The 19,000-nt window shown below is 30.2% G+C and overlaps 1 protein-coding gene across 1 annotated transcript in view; it reads right to left on the minus strand.

Moving 5' to 3' along the window:
* Positions 1-2,286: 2,286 nt before the first annotated feature.
* Positions 2,287-19,000, minus strand: part of LOC129234102 (hemicentin-1-like) — a 198,814-nt gene continuing 182,100 nt past the window's right edge. Inside the window, exons 10-13 of the mRNA XM_054867997.1 lie at positions 11,116-11,253; positions 8,717-8,750; positions 7,344-7,450; positions 2,287-2,399 (exon numbers count right to left, since the gene is read on the minus strand). Coding sequence (XP_054723972.1) covers positions 2,314-2,399; positions 7,344-7,450; positions 8,717-8,750; positions 11,116-11,253 — 365 coding nt within the window. The 3' untranslated portion in view covers positions 2,287-2,313. The remainder of the gene's footprint in view (positions 2,400-7,343; positions 7,451-8,716; positions 8,751-11,115; positions 11,254-19,000) is intronic.

Genomic DNA, 19,000 nt, shown 5'->3' on the forward strand with positions numbered 1-19,000 from the left:
CAATGCAGAAAAAATAAATAAATCTTCAGTTGAGTACACATGGAACGCAAAAATATTTAGAGTATAAATTAGTTAAAGTATAAGTCTATTTTAACATTAATAATAACAAAATTGTTATAAAAAACTGTTTGCTCATTTTCTTTAAAATATTTTCGAGTAATCATGAACTAAATTAAGCTTTTATATGATCAGCATTTCACGTGTTCTTAGTAATGTTGACCGTCGCTGTTTTAATTTGTTAGATGTGCGTTAAATTTTAAAATTGTGTTTTGATTTTGTTCACTTTAACGTAGACCACTAATGCAAAAAACCGCTGTAGTATAAAAACATATTATTTTATTAACATGTGAAAAATACCATAAAACATATTATTTTCTGTCAATTTCAATACGCTTTCCATTGCGCATTAAACACTACATATTAAGCAACATGTTTCGACATAGATTTTTTTTTTTGTAAAATAGACAATTGCAATTTATGATTTCTGAATTAAAAAAAAACCTTTCTACTCATGCATATAGACCATTATATAACGCAGTATATTGAAACTTTGGCAAAGCGAGTAGTTTTTAAAAATATCATTTGTTTTTTTCTTTTTTCTTTTTATTATCGAGTACCAAAATGTTTTCTTCTTAAATTTTTGATCAAGTATGTACTATAGTTTCTGATCTGATTAAATTTTCTTGTTTTTCGCTTTAGAAAACTCACTTAAAAAATAAAATTTGAAAGAATTTGGGAACATTTGTGCTTTTACAAAATAGCTGGAATTAGGTTTTACTAAACATTATTTGCGTTACATTTACTATGATGCTGATTTGTCTGCAATATTTTTTTTTAATTTCATATTTTATAAAAAACGCTAAAACAATACCTAAGATTTATTGACGGAAAGAAAGAGACAAAAAATTGCAATCAAATTTTGCCATCTCATAATTTAGTTTTTGTTCATAAAAAATCATATAACGGTACCAATTATCACTAAAAACCTTCACTTCTCCTTAAATATTCAGTTGCATCATTTATATTTCGTCAAAATAATTTTTCCATTACTCAACACTATTGCCTCAAAACCTATAAAACCATATAACGATACTTTCGCGCTATTAAGGTGCTTAATATTCATAGTACAATGGTGTAATAAAAGGTTTTAATGTCCTCTATGATTTTCTGACTCTCAGCTTGCGAGCAACGACTCACGCAGTCATGTCATTTCGTATTGCTTCAGTCTCAAAGAGTATCGCGTAAGTATGACACGTTTTACGACTTCCTTTTCAATGTTTAATGATACAGCGGCACTTTCGATCATTAGTGAGGAAATCTAAACACAAGTACTGGACAAGATACGGGAAATGGATGTTTGACAGTTAAAGTGTTGTTTTTTAAGTATGCGAATCATATCATTATACTCAAACGAAACGCGACTAAACCTGCGTTATTTATTTATTTTTTCCAACTTCATGAGTAGGTAAACAAGTGTACAAAATCGATAACTATGTTGGTCTGGAAATTCTAAAAACAGGGGTTGCACTGAACGTTACCTTATAGTTATAAATAATGGTTTGAGTATCGAATGTTTAAAAGTCGCAAGTTATTTTTTTATTGCTAATATGAAGCTGTCATTTATTCTTTTAAGTGCGAAGAGTTTTCAGCCGTCTACAGGAAAAAGTCAGTAAAAAATCAGGGGTTATTTTTTGTATTTTGTCATGTATTGTATGTTAGCTAAATTGTAAAAGCTTTCTTATTTGGTTTCTGCTGAAAAAAAAAAGTCTGAAAACACCGTCTAATCTCATCATTTCCCAATTGTTAGTATTGAGTTATAAACACTTTTTTTTTTTCAAATATCTCGAAAACTCATTTCTGAAGATGCATCCGTTTACCTACCCGCGGCAGTACGTTCCACAATGCTGGAAACAAAATAAAATAAAGATAAAAATGTATTATTTAGAAAATTATATATAAGAAAAGAAATCTTTTTTTAGAAATATCTTTAACTTACTAACATAATTTCAAATGACATTACACGGAAATTACACAAAAACTAAAGAATAAATAAACAAATAAAAGTAAAACATACTCTAAAATAAGTAAATACTTTAAACACGTAAACACTTAGTCAAACTATAACACGCTCTAATCTATATTATTTCAAACCCATGGTATAATATTAGCTGTCAGAAGGGTTTATCTTAGTTTTTATTTCCCAGTCAATGTATTTTTTTCATATTTGTAATTATATAGTAATATAAGAAACAACATATATAGAAATACCTTTTACATGAGGGTGGTCCTTATTTCAGGTCGACTCATTTTTTGTCATCCGACAAGTTTTCTTCCCTGTTGAGCCCGATAAAGACCGTTTACTTTCTCCATGGTAGGGTCGTGATATACAAATTCGTGATCTACAAGTAAACATCTTCATTAAGTACATTTACATTTAAAGAGTTGTAATATTTCTGAGATGATAATTAGCATTTATAAAATCGCATCTGTATCATTCTTATGAAAACAATACAAATTACGTTCGACACTGTTTAATTTGGCTTATCAGTTTAATAAATTTCTGCCAAATGATTTTTAAAATTATTTAACCAAATCCCATGGGGTTCAAAACCTGCAGAGTCCTCTCTCTTTTTCCCCACCAAAAGCTCTGGCGACGCAGGTATTCCGGTAAGGTGGTTAGCTGAACCCGGAAATTTGCAGGAACTTCGGGGTATTATTTTAAAATACACGAAAAACATGTCTGCATAATTATTGTCGTGTTTTTTTTTTGGTTGTTACAATAATTTCGATCTTCTAATTAAAGTAATTAGTGGCATGTAAAAAGGGGAGGCATCACATTAGTTTTAGAACAAACAAAAAATAAAATATTCCAACTTCCAACAATTTGAGCTGCATTAGTGTTTAAAACTATTGCATTGCTACAATATAAAAGCAAACTAATTTTCGGCTAAGGATAGAGTTTAGTAATTACAGCAGGATAAACGATGGGGCAAGCAATATTTCTTCCTCAGTGCTAGACCTCCAATTTCATAATTAAAATATGGGCTTGGTTTTACAAAATATTTTCATCAATGTAAATCGATTGATATATGCATTTCAAAACCCTGTCATTGAATAATGACGCTCGGGTGAACTTCATTGTCAACAGAATCGATAGACAAACGATATTACGTTGAATCATAACCTATTGTTCCAGGAAGAGATCGGAAATTATAATTTCCCAATTAATCAAACTAACAATTGCTTAGTCTTCAATCAAGTAAGAAGCGGAGCATATAGATCATCACGCTACCTGTCGTGCAGAATTGGGGACAATATTTCACTACGCTTCCACCAACTAGTCTTCGAGGTGTCTTCTGGGTGATGAAATATAACTTCTTTCGAAATTGGATAACAATAACCAAGAAAGATTTCCCAACGCTTCTCCGACTTCCGTGCATCTTTAAATGTTTGAAAGCGTGCAGAAAATTACTCCAAATGCAAACTTGTTCGTATTGACGAATCTTTTTTAATAGATCAATATTTACAAAAGCAGATCAAATACATTTGCTACGCAATTTTCTTGCTTCCCCCCCCCCCAACTTATTTTATCTTCTTAAATCGTTATGTTATTATTATTTTTATTTATTTATTTATTTATATTTTTGTTTATTTATTTATTTATTTTTTGCATCTTCACCGTGCGTAGTTAGTGTTTCAAGTTGATGTTTATGGGCGGGAAAGTATTCTTTTGGTTCGAGCTTAACTATTTTTTCAGTTAATTCCAATGTAGTATAATATACATGTAGGCCGAATACATATTATTTAATTTTTCCGTACAAGTATGGACACAGATCTCATTAACGTTAATGTTTTTACACAATGAGTTATTTTTCTTCATATGTTTCATTTATTTTTCTACATCAAAATTTTCGGAGCTCACATGTAATTTTAATTATTTTCCCATTGTATCGTACTTTACTGATGTGTCCCTACATACAGATATTCAAGTTAACAGGTGCGATTAAATTGTAGGGGAATGAGGGAAAAAGTGAGCTGACTAGTTAAGATATTTTGCTTTCTACGGCAGTGACTTGTCCTAGAACCCATCCAGAAGACAGGCTGACCTATCATACAATTTTCCCCCTGAAAAGCAAGATAGTTATTCTTGGATGTTCAGACAAATATTTAAAAGGGGGAAGAATTTTTCAAATACAAATAAATAACTGGATGTGCCACCCATCGTCAAATGATAGTTATTTATTATTATTTTTTTGTAAATAATAAGTTTAAAAGAATGACAAAAGGTTAAATTACTTGTCCATCGTTGCTTTCTATTTATCATGTTTAAAATATTAATTTCACTTATTTTCTAAATAGTTGGAAATTCAGTTCTTTGCCCAACTGCTTTTGAAGCTTTTACATCATCATCTCAAACACTCACCACGTGACGTTCAAGTTTATAAAGCTATTTTGGCCAGCTGACGAGCTTAAATTTGTTATCTTGTTTCTATACCTGTTCAAAGAAAAAACTTCTTATGCTTCTACTCTTTTTGATTAGCCAAACTTCACGTGTCTCTCTTTTAATCAATACTGCTATCACTTTTTTTAAATTTAACTTCATTGTAGTTTCTTTTATGAATTAAAAGTTTCATCATGTATTTTTAGATGTTCAGTATAATTTGTTCAATTAATATTCACTTTACACAATGAATATGGTTTTATATGCACTAAAACTAGTTTTCGACAGCAATTTGTTTAATTTGTTCCGTTTCCAGTTGATGCATACGTTATGATTTTTATCTCAGTAAAGCAGCGTGTTATGCCTACAAAAAAAAGGGGGGGGGGGGAGTACAGAATATTTTATTATTTTATAGTTCCTCATTTTATAAATCTATACTATGTCAAAATTTCATAATTGTATTCAAGTAATGAATGAAATAAAATAACGTATTGAACAAGCAGAAATCTTATTACAGCCAAAAATTTACTATATTGCGCTACAAATTTAATTATAATGTCTCAATAAATTTATGGCTGTCATCTAAGTCATCTCACTGCATGACAGAAAATGTGTACCTTTAACACGCAATTAAAACTATAAGTAACACAAATAAGCTTTAAAATTACGATTTTACATGGATACGCAAAATCTAAGCTGCATTCTTCATATTAATAGTTCAGAAACAGTTTGTTACATACCTTTCTAAAAATATATATAATAAAAACCAAAACTGCTAATAACAAAAGTTTCAAGTTTGCCACTGAATTCCTTGAAAATGTTAATACTTAATTTTATATTCAAATACCGTTTAAATGTAGTGACCTATTTTTCAGAAAAAAGAAGGAAAGAAAAAGAGAAAGAAAGAAAGAAAGAAAAAAGAAAGGAAAAAAGAAAGAAAGAAAAAAATAAAGAAAAAAAAAAGAAAGAAAAAGGAACTGTAGTTTGTCGACAAAGACACGATAGAAATGAAACATTTGTATTCCAGGGAAGTGTTAATTGGGGGAAGGGTCGTATTGCCTGTCAGTTTTAACGAACTCAATAAACCAGTGACTCGTTCTAGAGCTCATCTAAAGGAGAGACCATCCGATGCTCTATTTTGGTACCAAGAGCACTTAGGATCCAGATTTGTTTCAAGTACTTGTAAATGCACTATAGTCGCTGGCAGCTATTTCGCAAAAACAACTAATGAAACGTTGAGTTCAAACTATCTTCCATTGAAATCTCGAAAAGTACTGTAACGAAACCCATCGTTATGTTGCGCTTGTCGGAGAACAACAAAAAAGCATGATATATCCAGAAACGGAATCTATCCCAGGCCATAAAAAGTAACAATTTAATGACGGTAAAAATCAATTGCATGTTCTACAAAAATATTAGTTTGTTATTATATTATGGCTATTTTGCTTAATAAAACCAAAAGAAATTTAGTCTAAAAAATTTCTTTAAAATGAAAAAAAAAATATGATGGAATACTAGTTGAAAGTGGAAGCTTAGGACTGTAACGAACTATGTATATAAAAAATATGCCAGTGTTGTTCATTGCTCTAACGGAGAAGAAAATATTTTTTCTAAGAGATATTAAAAAAGTAAATAAATAAATAAATAAATATTTTATTTTTTGTTAGAAAAAACGGACGATTTGACCAAATTAGTGATATAACGAGGGACGAGGTAACGAAGAGTTACTGTAACTTATTTCTTAAATAATAGCTTCTCGGGAAATATTTCCCCTTAAGAATACAACTCCGTTCCTAATTTGTTTTAAACATAAATAATGAAATCTTCTCCTTCTACTAACTGAAACAGTAAAACATCAATCAAACAACACATTTGAAGTTATGACATTAGTTTTTTTTTTTTTCCATCGTGGTATTCGTCAAGTTACAAATACTGTTACATAAAAAAATCTACCTAACAATCACACAGCTGCTAAATCGACAGAGGGCTAAGCTTCGAATTCATCGGATCCTGGAACCAGTCCGGGACAATATGTTTCAAACATATTCACAACATTATTGAACATTTTAATGAAAAAAACAGTTTAATAAGCAATATTCAAAATGATTTGGTTATACATGCATGTTTCAATGGATGTTCTGTTACAAACAAACAGCCGTGCTCCATAATCGCAACGCCGCCTCGATGCAGTACACACAACCAAGAACAACGAGAAAGAAATAACGCGAGAAAAGAGCATGTGCGATGTTTCTTCCGACAAAAGACAACTACGTCACTTCCGTGACACAAAAAGGTAGCGACTCAGAAGTTCAAAGCTTTCGCATAAAAATGTTCACTTTAATAAAACATTTTTAAGGGTGAAAATAATACAAAATAATCGTCAATTTAATCTTTAAAATTTTAAAATCATACCCCTCTCCCACCTTCCTAGGAAAACATTACCAACAAAAAAGTGCTTTAGAAAGAAATATAATTCTTTGTATTCTTGCAAAATACTACCATTTTTTTAAACCAAAATTTCGATCTCCCATTGTCAACTACAAATTTCTTATTCTCAACTACTTATTAAATCTGATTCAGTGGGAAGCAGTTGCAAACAGTATTATGCCTTAAGTATTTACTCCAAAGAAGATAATAGCTTTAAAAAAGTATATATAAAGATATACACAGATATGTACATAACATTAAACATTTCTTTTATTAATTCGTTACTAACAAACCCCTTCCTCCCTCCATGTTTAAAATATCAGCCGATCCAATAAAATATTTAATTGAATTATAGCATTACAATGTAGTTTTATGCATATGAAAGTAAAGTTCCAGAAAAGATCGATTCGCACATTTTCCCTCGAGGTTTTTTTTAGAGAAAAAAAAGAAAGAAGATGTTCTTTTCAGTACCTACCAGGACATTTTTTTCTCAACAAAGGACTGTCGTCTTGTCTATGGCCAGACAATAGCGGTGAAGCTCCAATCGGCGTGCAGTCAGCTGCTCTGTCTCCATTTTCAGGGCTATGGAAAAGAAAAAGAGAACACTTTCCAAGTTAGAAACATAAAGAAAGCCGGAAATTAAAATTGAACTATTTTTTTTTATTTCACACTGCTTTAGTCTCGCTTATTGTGCGGATGCTTTTTCCAAAAAAATTCCCAGATCAATTAGACGGATTTTAGATTTTTTAACACATGTACCGTCTATTTTTGCCGTTCATTAATTTTCATTTATACAATTTGAATGCAAGGGACGGAAAAGAGTGGCTTTCCAATAGAATTTTCTGATAAAAATGCAATTTTTAAACAACAGTCATAGGACACACCAGACAGATATGCTTCATAAACTTAGAAAAACACTAAACAATTTTGGCATGCAATCACATTTGTTTTTTCCAATTAAAAAAAAGTTTAGCAAACGCATAGCAAACATTTCAGTACAAAATGTAACGTGAATTTAAAATTTAATTTACGAGACAATAATTGTTCGTTTTTCTAGAAAATACTCAGAACCAATGCATCAAAACACTCGAAAAAAAATCAAAACTATTATTATGGAGAATAGTTTTTAATCTCTACTATTTTAAAAAATTATTAGTTGTAACTAACATTAGTTTGTCATGCGTTTATTGTGCTGATAAAACAAAAATTTAACTGAAATAAGGTATGTTCAACGTACTCAAATAAATTTATTAGTTTCAAAAGATATCTTGAAAGAACTGCAAAACATGAAACAATTAATTCTCGTTAAAATATGAAAATTATATTTATAGCAAAAAAAGAAAAATGTTATTAATATGAAAATGCATTTTTAGTTCGCGATATTTTTTATGTTTCCAATGCATTGTTAATTGTGTATTTCATCAATAATTGCCTTGATGTAGCCTAATAAATATTCCAGCAACATTAATTATCCTAATGGTTTGATCATCAAATTTACTTCTTTTTTTTTTTTTGCTATGATGCACCTTGGATAAAGGTTTTAATGCTATTCGTATAAATTTCCTTCTTGTTCTTTTTTTTTTCTTTTAAAATGTTAAACACAAAAAAAATCACCACAAAATCTTAAATTTATAAATTAACTTCTTAAACTCACCGCATAAAAGAAGAGAAAATAACGTTTTGAGAAATATAAAGAATTTTGAATTGTCTATTAGTGAGGAAAGAAAAAAATAGCCTTTTGATTCAAATTGTTTTTACAGACTACGAAACGAAGTTAATATCTTCTTTGCGTGACTATGGCTATTATGTCAACGGATAAAAGAATTTAATTGTAAAAAATAAACTTACTGATGTCTCTCTTGTAATGCTTCCTTGCTGTTTGCTGAAAGAAATTAAAAAACGTTTCACTTTTTACGTTATGGATAATTATACAGGTCTTCTAAGATTAAGAAGAAAATCTCTTGAGTTATTTTAAAATACAACTAACGCAGAAATTTACTAAGAAAAGTCGTTTGCAAGACACTGCATTAAGGAAGAAAAAAAACCTGTAAGCATAAAATTCTACGACGTACATTTCGCAGATTAAAAAAGAGAAGAAATAAATAATATGTCTGACTAAAATCCGAAATAAAAAGCCGTATTTTTATATTAACTAGGTTAGTATTAAAAGTAAAACATATCGTTTTCGATTTTTGTGTAGTTGACGTCATTTAATAATTCATTTATTAAGAATGATTCTCAAATTTTTGTCTCATTTTCCACCGCGTGATCGGGAAAGAGAAATAAATTACTATAAACATGGTTTGCATTTTTAACTAAATGCGGTACATTTATCTAGGGCTCACTGCATTAAATATATCGAAAGTAAGTCTAATTTTTTAGGAAGATAAAATGCATTCTAGATATTAATTCAGCTATGAGCTTTTAAATTTTGAAATAGGAGTATATAACTCACTGTTTATACAGTATTTATTTGCTGAAAAAAGTTGATAGCTTACATCGTATAGTATTCATGAAATAAATTTATTTTTAACATTTTCTAACTAGTGCTATATGAGTAATTTTAACTGTTTAAAATTTCGTTTCTTCATTGTTTCAACACGGTTGCGTTCACGGTTCTTTTCTAAAATGAAATTTAAAGTACGGAATTAATTAAGTTAAACACTATAGATAAGTTGCAAACAAAAACGGGAACAACAGATTTTTACATATTAGTTTTTAATGTTTACTTTTATAGCAAAAAAAAAATCAATAAGTAAAAATAAATAAAATTAATAGATAAATTAAAAAAAAAAAAAAAAAAAAACAGAAACTGACGTTTTTAAGAGGTAATGTTTTGACAACATTTTAGTTTCTCAACAGATATTTTGGTTATTTGTAGGCAAATTCAGTCTATATCTTTTCCTGATTTGTCTCAAGAAACCAGACTTAGCAATGATGCATACTAGCCACAAATATCCTGAACTGTTTTGGTGTCCTATACGAGACTTTGACCCATGACCTTTACTCACGGAAAATAACTTGCTTGTTATATTTTCTTAATCGAGTCATACAATTTTAAAAGAGATTTAATAACTTAATGTAATAAACTGCAGCTACAATGGTGGATGAACATAGTTTAGAAAAATATCCATTTTGTCCACGTAATTCTTCCAATTTGGCTATGAATCCCATTTTTCTTTTCACGCAATGAAGATTATGATTCCAATCAGCAAGGAAAGTATTTGAGCTCTGAAACATAGGCTTTTGTTTGTTCACTTTATTCAAAGTTTTTAAGCATCACACTGCGGTTTCGTTGATTTTTTTTAAGTAGTATTATCTTTTTAAATAGGAAAAAAATGCAATACATATGTCCTGTAACATAGGTGATATTAATGTAACATTGTTTTTCCTTTTTAGATCAAATGTTGTTTGGAGTATTTTTAAAGTGCAATAATGTTTACACCTTACAAAGTATTTTTTTAAAGAAAAAAACACGAAAGAACTTTAACAATTTGATTTCCACGATGAAAAAAAAATATAACTTGAATTCCATAAGTCAGTTTTGTTCATATGTGCAGCAGTATTAATAAAAACTAAAGAATTACTTTTAAAAAATGGTACACTCTGTTTTTCGTTATACGTATACGGATCTTAATATGGAGTCAACAAACGAAAAACATATATTTCAAGAAATTCCATGTATTTAACCTAAAAAATAATACTAAGTTTTTTTTTTCGTATTCGTTGCAATTTAAAATAGGTTAAATGTTTTCGTAAGAATCAAATTAAATAAGAAGACTAAATATGAAAGTACGTTTTAACGATTCTTCCGGGTTTCAAATCCCAAATATTTCTGGGGTTTCTCAGATAAAAAGTATTTGGGGCGTCAAATAAAACTTACATTTTCTTTGTTGCATGAAACTTACTCTCTATCTTAACTAAACTTTTTTTTTTTGAATTACAAACTAAAAAAATCAAAAAAAAAAAAAAAGTTAAAAGGCAGTTACTAAAATCAAATCTCTTAACATGTGGTCGGAAATTAGCATTAGGACATCTTACTGTTCTTTTCAGACTTAAATATCTTACTGTTGCTCTGAAGTGACTATGTCTAAGTAAACTTGCACTTATTAATTATTGTTTCTTTTTTTATTTACGATTTACCAATTTCCAAAAAGGACAATCTGATGAAAACATGTAACTGTCGCTGACTATTACATTTACCTTTTGATTTTTAGTGCACCAACATAAAAGTTAATTCGCATTACCTTTCATTCGTCTTCTTAAAACAACAGCAACAGCAGTGGTAAGCATAATTATAAGAAGTATTCCTATCGCTCCAGCCACCCCAGCAACGATCAGCAAGTTTTCTTCCTGAAGTAAAAGCTGCACCCAACCGGCCGGGGCTAAAATGAAATAGAAACAGCCGTTAGAGTTCATCACATAAAACGAACTGCCTTGTGCATCACATGACTTCTTTTTACTCCAATTTAATGTCATTTTCTCATAATTGACAGTTTTAATCTGATTTAATAGTTTACTCTCTAAATATCACCAACAGTGACCAAATTGAAATCAAATTTTAAAAAATAATCGCAAAAATTTGTCGATAAGTTAGCGACAAAACTTGGAGTCCAAAAGACTGCCTATATATCGCCAAGTGTCAGTCAAATTATAACAACACTTGAGTGTACCTCGAAATTAACACTGATTTCCCCCCGAAAAGGGGCAAAAGACCCCTTTAGAAACACCCGAATGCAACCAAAAGGGGAGGTGCACAACTAGACCTCACTAGAAGTCTACGTACCAAATTTCAACTTTCTAGGACATTCAGTTCTTGAGTTATGCAACAAATATACGCACATACGCACATACAGACGTCATGAGAAAACTCGTTGTAATTATTTCGGGAATCGTTAAAATGGTTATTTCGCGTGTCTATACGTTCTTCAGCATTTATCTACGTGTGGTCGAGTAAAAAAAAAAAGTCGGGGGCGAGCAAAATGGAAATTAAGGTCGATTTTAAAGTAATTTTTTTTTCGAGAATACAATACTTCCTATTTTGTAAAAGGAAGTAAAAATCAACGTGTATGTTCTGTAACTCAGCGCCAGAACAAGTCCAAAATTTACAATTTTTTAAATCTATAACTTCACGTATGTAGAATTGCAAACCGCATTGAGTCTTAAAAGCATAGTTGTATGAATCAAATTACATTATATTTATTTACCAGTGCTAAAAAAAGTTAGTTTCAACCTTTGTAGGCACCAGAAGAAAGTTTTTTCTCTCTGCTATAAGCAAGTGATAATGTGACTTTAAGAAGCCTTCTTACTCGGTAATACTTGACAAAGCTCTTATGTATTGTTTATAGGTTTAGAAATTATTGTGAGTTTTGCTGGCCATTTTAGGTCTTTTGCAGTATTTTGTGTCTTTAGAAAAACGTATCTTCTCGAACATTTCTGTTTACTGGTATTTATTTTATTTTAAGTATAAAATTTTTCTTCGTTATACTTTTTCATCAAATAGGCAACAAATTTGGCACGGAATGTTTAAGGTCATGGAGGATGTGCAACTCACAGAAAGTTCTTTTTTTTAACGATTTTTTTTTATTTCACTTTTACGCGACATTTTTACTCAAGTTTCTAATTTTGGAAAATGAAGAACCCTCAAACGCTTTAAATGCTGACACTAAGCGTGATGTAAGGGAGGGGGGGGGGGGGGGCAAAGCCGGCAGGTTTTCAAAGAATATTCGAAAATTGTAGTTTTTGGATTTTTAGCGCACCAATTTTCGTTTTGTTTCTTAGCAGGGTTCTTAAACTTCAAAATAAAAAGTGATTTTTGTATTTTTTCAGACGCAATATTTATTTATTATTAATCTTTAAAAACATTTGAAATCCCTCGTTTGTCCTATCAGTGAGCCTTGCTTTTAAGTTTAACTAAATGTGGTTTGGTACATTTGCCAATCAAATATGAAGTTATAAATGATTAAAATAGCTGACTACCTACCTGTCATTATTTTTAAAAAATAAGAAACAGTTGTACTTATCCAATTTAAAGTCAGCACATTTGTTTTTAAAACATATAGAAATAACTGATTTTAATTAATAGATTGAATAATTGCCATCCTAAAAATAACTTTTTAAAGTTATACCTATCCTATTGAAAAAGAAAATCCAATTCAGCTCACGAGTCCAGAAATTATAAATGAGTACATGACTAAATTCTATACCCGCTTTGCCCGACTCACTTTTCTCACAGGCAACGTTTTTTATTTCAATTATTATAACCCTAAATTTAAAAAAGAAACAAACGAAATGACTATCGTAGTTTGTAGGTGAATGTTGTAAGAATAACGTAACATTATTGACAATTAAAAAAATAAGCTGGTCTTCGACTCTAATCACAAGTTACAAAACTTCATTTTTTTAAAAGAAATGTATATTTTTTTTTAAAGTTGAATCCTTTCACTGAGACTGATTAAAACTCGCAGTGTTCATGTAAACACGACGTACGTATAAATCACCGCTTACACACGATGGCCTACCGATACAAAGGCCTACCCGCTTTGGGACACCCTGCCCTATCTTTTTATAAACTATTTTCAAATATTTCTAGTCATTAAAAAGGGCTAATTTTAGTGTTAAAAGAAATAATTCTCTCTAGACTTCCCAATAACAGATAAACTAAGGATAATTTCCTAATATAAATTTACAGATAAACATTACGTAACAATTATTAAGACTTTTCATATTATTTTAAAATGCTATTTAATTGTGCATTAATGATATAATTTTGGGTAAATTACAAAATGTTTCGCTCACAGTCACACTTTAGACAGTTTTAATCGTTTATTTATTTATGATCTAAAAAAAAAGTAATACGTTTTATGCAAATGTACAAATGAGATATTTTAAAAACGATCGTTTTCTTTTACGTTTAATAATATTTGGCGGAAATAGCTTTTTCAACGCAAGTTGAATTTGAGAATCAAGCTAATTACCACGAGAACACAGAATTTTTTTTCAGCTTTTGCACGAAAAGTAAATCATATAAAGCTCTTTAAATAAACTTACTTACTCGTTAAAAACCGCACTCACACTAACACTGATACATGTTTATATATATATTATTAATAATTAGTATTTCCAGTTCTATGATAGTGGCTAATAATGTAACTTTTTATAATTATAGATTTATGCATTTAGTTTTTTATCTTAAATTAGATACAAGACATATTAGTAGCCATTTATTTCATTGCAATACAATAGCCTGTTGTGAATCATTAAAGTGCCGTAAAGCAATATGAAGAAACATAACTTATTTATTGCACTAAACTTTTTTCTTTAAGTACGTTACTTCAGCAACTCAGAGCCAGACTAACGTAAGTCGAAGAATTGCGATGTTCCGTTTAATAATACATTGTGTGTAGAAATCCATTCCACATCCAGCCATGTAGACGTAATTCTTAAAAAATAAAAAAAATAAAATAAAAATAAAAAAATAAAAAAACAGGATGAAAATAACGCACGTCCCATCCTTTGCACGCTCCAGAAAAAAAAGGTTTTCCTTTATCCTTTAAAATTACTATTATGTCAGTTACTTCCTTATGACTCTGAGACCAGATTTTTCCTTTTATCACAATTGATATTTTTATATATTAAGGAATGGTGTTGACATTGTTTTAAGTAACGTGTTTTTAAATGTTCTTACTCGAACATATATAAGTACGGAAAATATATTTAAAGAACGCTGTAATAACTTTATAATAACTTTATTTTTAGATAAGCATTTTTTTTTATTTGTAAATAATTTTTGTAGATTTTTTTGTCTGATATCATATGTTGTTAAATAGAAATAATTGTCACAAAAGCTCAAAGTTTTATCTTACGCTTTCAACAACAAATGTCATTTATCATCGATTCGAAAATAAGACAACCGTACTGGAATGCATTGGAACAATCCTGAGAACTCCGCACGAAGAACAAAATTAAGAAGCGGTTCATTAATTAAGCAAAAGATTTTGTTCCAAAGATATGTGCAATCCCCTATTCATTGCCCAAAGTTCTTTTACGACGTCGATCACAAGACTTGATTAAAGCGGGGAAATAGGCAAGCGGCTCAGTGCCAAGAATTCAACCCATTTAGTTAGAAACGGAGCTAATTCCTTTGCTGGAAATGCATTTCTTTCGCTTTGAGCTAAAAGATTCCGTATGAATTTCAAGGCTATCTCTGAACGTACAATCTCTGAGTTGTTTCGAGCAAAATTTAATTATTTAGATTGATGCCACCGCAAATACTTTCGAATTAAAGGCGACTCGGATAATTTATGATTATTCTTTCTTTGGCTCACGGAATAAAAATAAAGTTTCTTTTGTTTCGTGAAGTGATAATACTTCGTTATAGAAGAAAATTAAAAAAAAAAAATTCTATTGTCTAGTTTTAGAAAATGAAATAAATTTCGCGATATCTTTTAAAGTAAAGACATTATAATTTAGCTAAAATGAAGTATTGGAGACTGGAAAAAAAATCAATAATACTTTAAAGTATGCAAAAATAAATATGAGTAATTCAATAACAGTGATGATTTTTAATTTATTTGGTTTGACCTTAACTAAAAGATTTTTTTCGCTTACTTTAAACTTATTTATTGTTCTTTCCACAATCGCAACGGAAAACTAAATTGTAAGGGTGTTTGTCACTCTTTAGCTCTGTATATTCAGGATGGATCAGATATAAAAAAAGTGCAGCTGATGTAACGATAAATAAAACTGCACTGTATTTTTTAAAGCAACTGCGGGAACATTCAAATCTGAACCATTTAGTGAGTTACTTTTTATTTATTTGCAACTAAAGGACAGCAGAACAGGATACCTGCAAGCTTTTCCTACACCTTCGAAAATATTTACAAATTTGAAACAATTAGTCACACAAGAAACGAAAACTAACAGCGCTTATTTACGATATTAGTTTTGCGATTCATGTAAATTAGCGATTCATGAGTAAATTTAAGGATATTTATTCCAAGTCTGTATCTATTTTTATATAGGACTAGCAAAAATACCCGGCGTTGCCTGGGTTAGCAATAATTATGAGAAACAATCGTTACTTGCATTTGTTTTCTGTTTTAAGTGAAATAACTTAAAACACACCTTTTTGACGTGATTTAAAATCTAGCTTCTCTCTTAATCATAAAACTAAAGTAGCAGTAAGTAAAAAGAGCAAAATAGTATTCATTTAGAAACGAAAACACGAAATTTAAGCGTTTACAAATTTGAAGAATTTCCGAAATATGAAATTAAACTTCACATGTTTAAAACGATTTATCAGTTAATACTTATTTTTTGTTTACATGGAGTCTTACCTTCTCTGTATGGCTATTGAAGAACGAACTGTTTAAAAAATGTAGCCGCGCGCCCGTGATACCCTTAAACTTGCTTTCGTTATTTTGGAAATTTTCAATTATTGTGGGTTCTTGGTGCGATTTAAAATGTTACCGAATTTGCGGGAATCGTTTTGGGATGCCTTGAATAATGCTCCCCCTCTTTACTTTGTAAAACGGTATGTTACTAATTTTTGTTAAAGAGATATTGTCGCCATATGCTAAGATACTTTTGGTCACCATAAAATGGCGCTAAACAATTTCATCTGAAATGTTTCCAAAATAAGTAGTAAAATTTGGCGATGGTTTGAATTTGTGCACAAAGTCACATTAGTGGAAGTTTTTGTGCTGTTTATGAATTTGACTAATTTAGTTGCTAGATTATTTTACAGTAAAAAAAGTTTTTAAAGATTCTTTGATTGACGATATTTTGTTTAGATGGTGAAAGCTGACAAACTTTATTACGTAGTCTTTGACTTCAAAAACTGCCAAATGCATCCGCTACTGAAATCTTTCTGCATAAATTTTGGCTAGTTTTCTGCTGTTAGATTGGATAATGATTAAAAAATCCAATCAGCACAAATAATAATTAAAAAAACCCATTGATTACACTAAAGTTCCGTTTAAATAGAAAATAATCAACCAAATCTAGTTATTATTAGCCAATCTTGGGGAAAAAACGTTACTTTCATGTTTGACTTGAGAAAAGCCTCAAACAGTCAGATGAAACACAAAAACATTCAACAATTCTTATGAACTGGGAGTTGAGATGATACACTAAATAATGAATTGGGTTGAGAAAAGCCTTCGAACATGGAACAAAAAAAAGCTCATAACTCGTTTTTCATACAACTTAGAACTTTCTAACAGATGCCATCTTCAGCAGAAAAATAAGCGCTTTCGATGGACACATAACTTTAATATGTGCACGTATTTTTTCACCGTCATAGTGAGGCATTTATGTGAAAATTTGGACAAATTAGAATAAAAAAGGAACTATCAATCGGATTTTTTTCGAACTGGTCTACAAACCTCCCCAGTACCAAAAAGAACAAACGGTGAAAGTTTCAGCCAAATCTGCCGGGTAGTTTCTGAGATCTTAGGGAACAAATTTACCAAACTCCATTTATATATATATAGATTATATGTCTAAAATGGCTTTCTTGTGATACATTTCGCTCCTTGACTCACGACCCAAAAAAAAAAGTACACAATAGTAAAATAATTGTGATGTTCTATACTTATCTATAATTAAATATATTTTATCTATATTAAAATAGATAAACACGGGCAACAGTTCTTCGATTAAATGAAACGAAAACGAATTGTTTAAAGGCACATAAGTAGATGCGATAGATAGACCTAGAAAAATTTTAAAAAAAGGGGGGAATGTATGTTTTACTGTTGCGACCACCTTTAACCACTGTAAATACTTTTATTTGCGTCATTACTCATTGGTCCTTTTCAAATATTATTACTTTTCTTTAGTATGCATATCCAACTCCTCGAAATGCTTTTTTCTTAACTTTTTATATAGAAAATGAACAAATCTATACTACCAAATTCTGAGCAGACGTTGAGAGCCGAACGAGGTACCAAAAAACTCGTAATTTTTGGAGGAACTGATTTTGTCGAATCTTCTCTTTGTTCAACTTTAAAGAGATATACTAATAATGCGTCAATTAACATTATTTTGTCCTCAACCTTCTTTCAGTCAAATTGGTCACCACAAATTGACTGGATAGATTCGCCTTAGGAGGCAGAAGATTGTTAGTGTGTGAGGCAAGAAGAAAGCGGAATTCCCTTGTAAAATATTAATAGCCACAACTAGTTAAAGTTTGTTACAGTTTTAAGTTAGTTTCTCGAACCAAGTGAGCAAAACATACTTATATATGCATTTGGTAAAATAGAGGTTCAAAATAACATTTTTTTTTTTTTTTTTTTGCAGATGTATAAGAGTCATAAGAAAATTTTACATTCTCTTAAAACTAAATCCAATACATCAAACAAAAAGTTATTAATTATTTAACAATTAAGTAACAATTATGAATGCAATATAGATAACAGTTAAGCCAGTTATTGATAGTATCCCAAAAACTACGATTTCTGAGCTATACGATTGTCAGAGCGTAATTTAGTAAGCCGCAACTTAATGACGCCCCAGTGACCACTTAATGACCATTCCTCAGATCAACTGCGCTGCACTTTGCAAGAGAAGTCATTACAACGCCTCCGGGAGATCAGAAAATGTCTGAAGTCAGTACCGAGATCAGCAGCATTAAATCTGAATCTGATGTGTGTCGCCAGCATTTAAAGCACTATAATGAGCTATATACGAGTTATTATTTTCCTTGAGTATTTCGACCCTTGCTATTAATGCAAAAATAAATTAATTGTTTATTAAGCTTGAACTGTGTCATGAAAGAAGTAATTATGCAATAAACAATAGCCATTGTGCTTTCTTTAAAGAAAAAAAAATGTAAGCTTTCATCTACAAAAATGAGCTATTGGGCTGTTTCATATTACCTTCACTTTTCTTCGGTTTCTTTTTCACATTGTCTTTTCTTTTTACTTTCAACAAAAATTTTTAAAAACATCACTTAAGAAAATGGATGAAATCAGTTATTCTCTGGTGTCAGTATGTCTAATAATATCTTAACGCGACAAAGTTTTTATTTTTTCATGATATATTTCCCGCTTTGTGCTTAACTGCAGTGGCGGGCGATTTGGGGGGGGGGGCAAGGGGAAACCCCACCCCCTTTTATGATTTATTTAT

The sequence above is a fragment of the Uloborus diversus genome, chromosome 1, assembly GCF_026930045.1.
Source record: "Uloborus diversus isolate 005 chromosome 1, Udiv.v.3.1, whole genome shotgun sequence".
Lineage (NCBI taxonomy): Eukaryota > Metazoa > Arthropoda > Arachnida > Araneae > Uloboridae > Uloborus > Uloborus diversus.